At 65.8% G+C, this 1,230-nt stretch overlaps 1 protein-coding gene across 1 annotated transcript in view; it reads left to right on the top strand.

Moving 5' to 3' along the window:
• The window catches only part of WNK4 (WNK lysine deficient protein kinase 4), a 7,149-nt gene that overhangs the window by 1,625 nt on the left and 4,294 nt on the right, over nucleotides 1-1,230 (top strand). Inside the window, exons 4-7 of the mRNA XM_035903347.1 lie at nucleotides 182-307; nucleotides 386-605; nucleotides 688-1,006; nucleotides 1,141-1,229. Of these exons, the coding sequence (XP_035759240.1) occupies nucleotides 182-307; nucleotides 386-605; nucleotides 688-1,006; nucleotides 1,141-1,229 (754 nt within the window). The remainder of the gene's footprint in view (nucleotides 1-181; nucleotides 308-385; nucleotides 606-687; nucleotides 1,007-1,140; nucleotide 1,230) is intronic.

Raw genomic sequence — 1,230 nt, 5'->3', positions numbered from 1 at the left:
GGGCCAGCAGGGCCCTCGGCTGGGATCCCTGTCCCCACGTGTCCCCTGCTGCCAGCAGTGCTGTGCCTGAGGGTGCCAGGGGCTGCGGGGCCCTGGCTGCCTGGGGGGCATCCCGGGGCCCTGTGGCCCTGCAGAGCCTGGGTTCAGCCCCAGGGCCCTGGAAACCTGGCGCTGTGGCACGGTGTGGCACAGGAGGGGCTGATGCCTGTTGTCCCCAGGGCCTGAAGCCCAGCAGCTTCTACAAGGTGAAGGTTCCGGAGCTGAAGGAGATCATCGAGGGCTGCATCCGCATGGACAAGAATGAAAGGTGGGTGGGAGCAGAACCCCGGGCAGCAGAACCACCCTCTCCGGCCCCTGGCCCTGTGCTGAGCTGTGCTCCCCGCAGGTACACCATCCAGGACCTGCTGGAGCACTCCTTCTTCCAGGAGGACACGGGGGTGCATGTGGAGCTGGCCGAGGAGGACGATGGCATCAAGTCTGGGCTGAAGCTCTGGCTGCGCATGGACGACACGAAGAAGCTGCACGGCAAGTACAAGGACAACAACGCCATCGAGTTCCTCTTCGAGCTCTACAAGGACGTGGCGGAGGAGGTGGCCCAGGAGATGGTGGGTGCAGGGGTGGAGGGACCCTAAGCACCAGGGTGGTCACTGCACCCTGATGTGACGAGGCCCCCCCCCTGCACTGCAGGTGGTCCTGGGCTTTGTCTGCGAGGCCGACTACAAGCTGGTGGCCAAGGCGGTGCGGGACCGTGTAGTCGCCATCAAGCGCAAGCGGGAGAAGCTGAAGCGTGCCCAGGACATGCCGTTGCCTGTGGAGCCAGAGCAGCCACCGGGTGTCCTGCGGCTGCTGGAGGAGCTCAAGTCCCCGCTGCCACCTGCTGCTCCTGCCGCAGCCACCCCTGGCTCCGGGGACTCCGTCTTCAGCAGCACCTTCCCCCCAGAGCCCGAGGAGCCAGAGGCTGACCAGCACTTCTCCTACCGGCACACCAGTTACTCCTCAGCCACCTGTGCGTAGGCACTGGGTGGGGGGACAACAGGGTGACTCGGGGTGGGAGGTGGGGGGGACGTCCCAAAGCTGTTTCCAGGGGGTGCAAGCTGGGGAGGGGGCTCCGGCCATGCTCATACGAGCGCTCCTCTGCAGCTGACTGTGAGACAGATGGCTACCTGAGCTCCTCCGGCTTCTTGGACTCCTCGGACCTGGCCCATCACAGATTCTCAGCAGGGGACCCTG

Source organism: Egretta garzetta, unplaced genomic scaffold, assembly GCF_000687185.1.
Source record: "Egretta garzetta isolate BGI_Z169 unplaced genomic scaffold, ASM68718v1 scaffold100, whole genome shotgun sequence".
NCBI lineage: Eukaryota > Metazoa > Chordata > Aves > Pelecaniformes > Ardeidae > Egretta > Egretta garzetta.
This window is presented reverse-complemented; position numbering and strand designations above follow the sequence as displayed.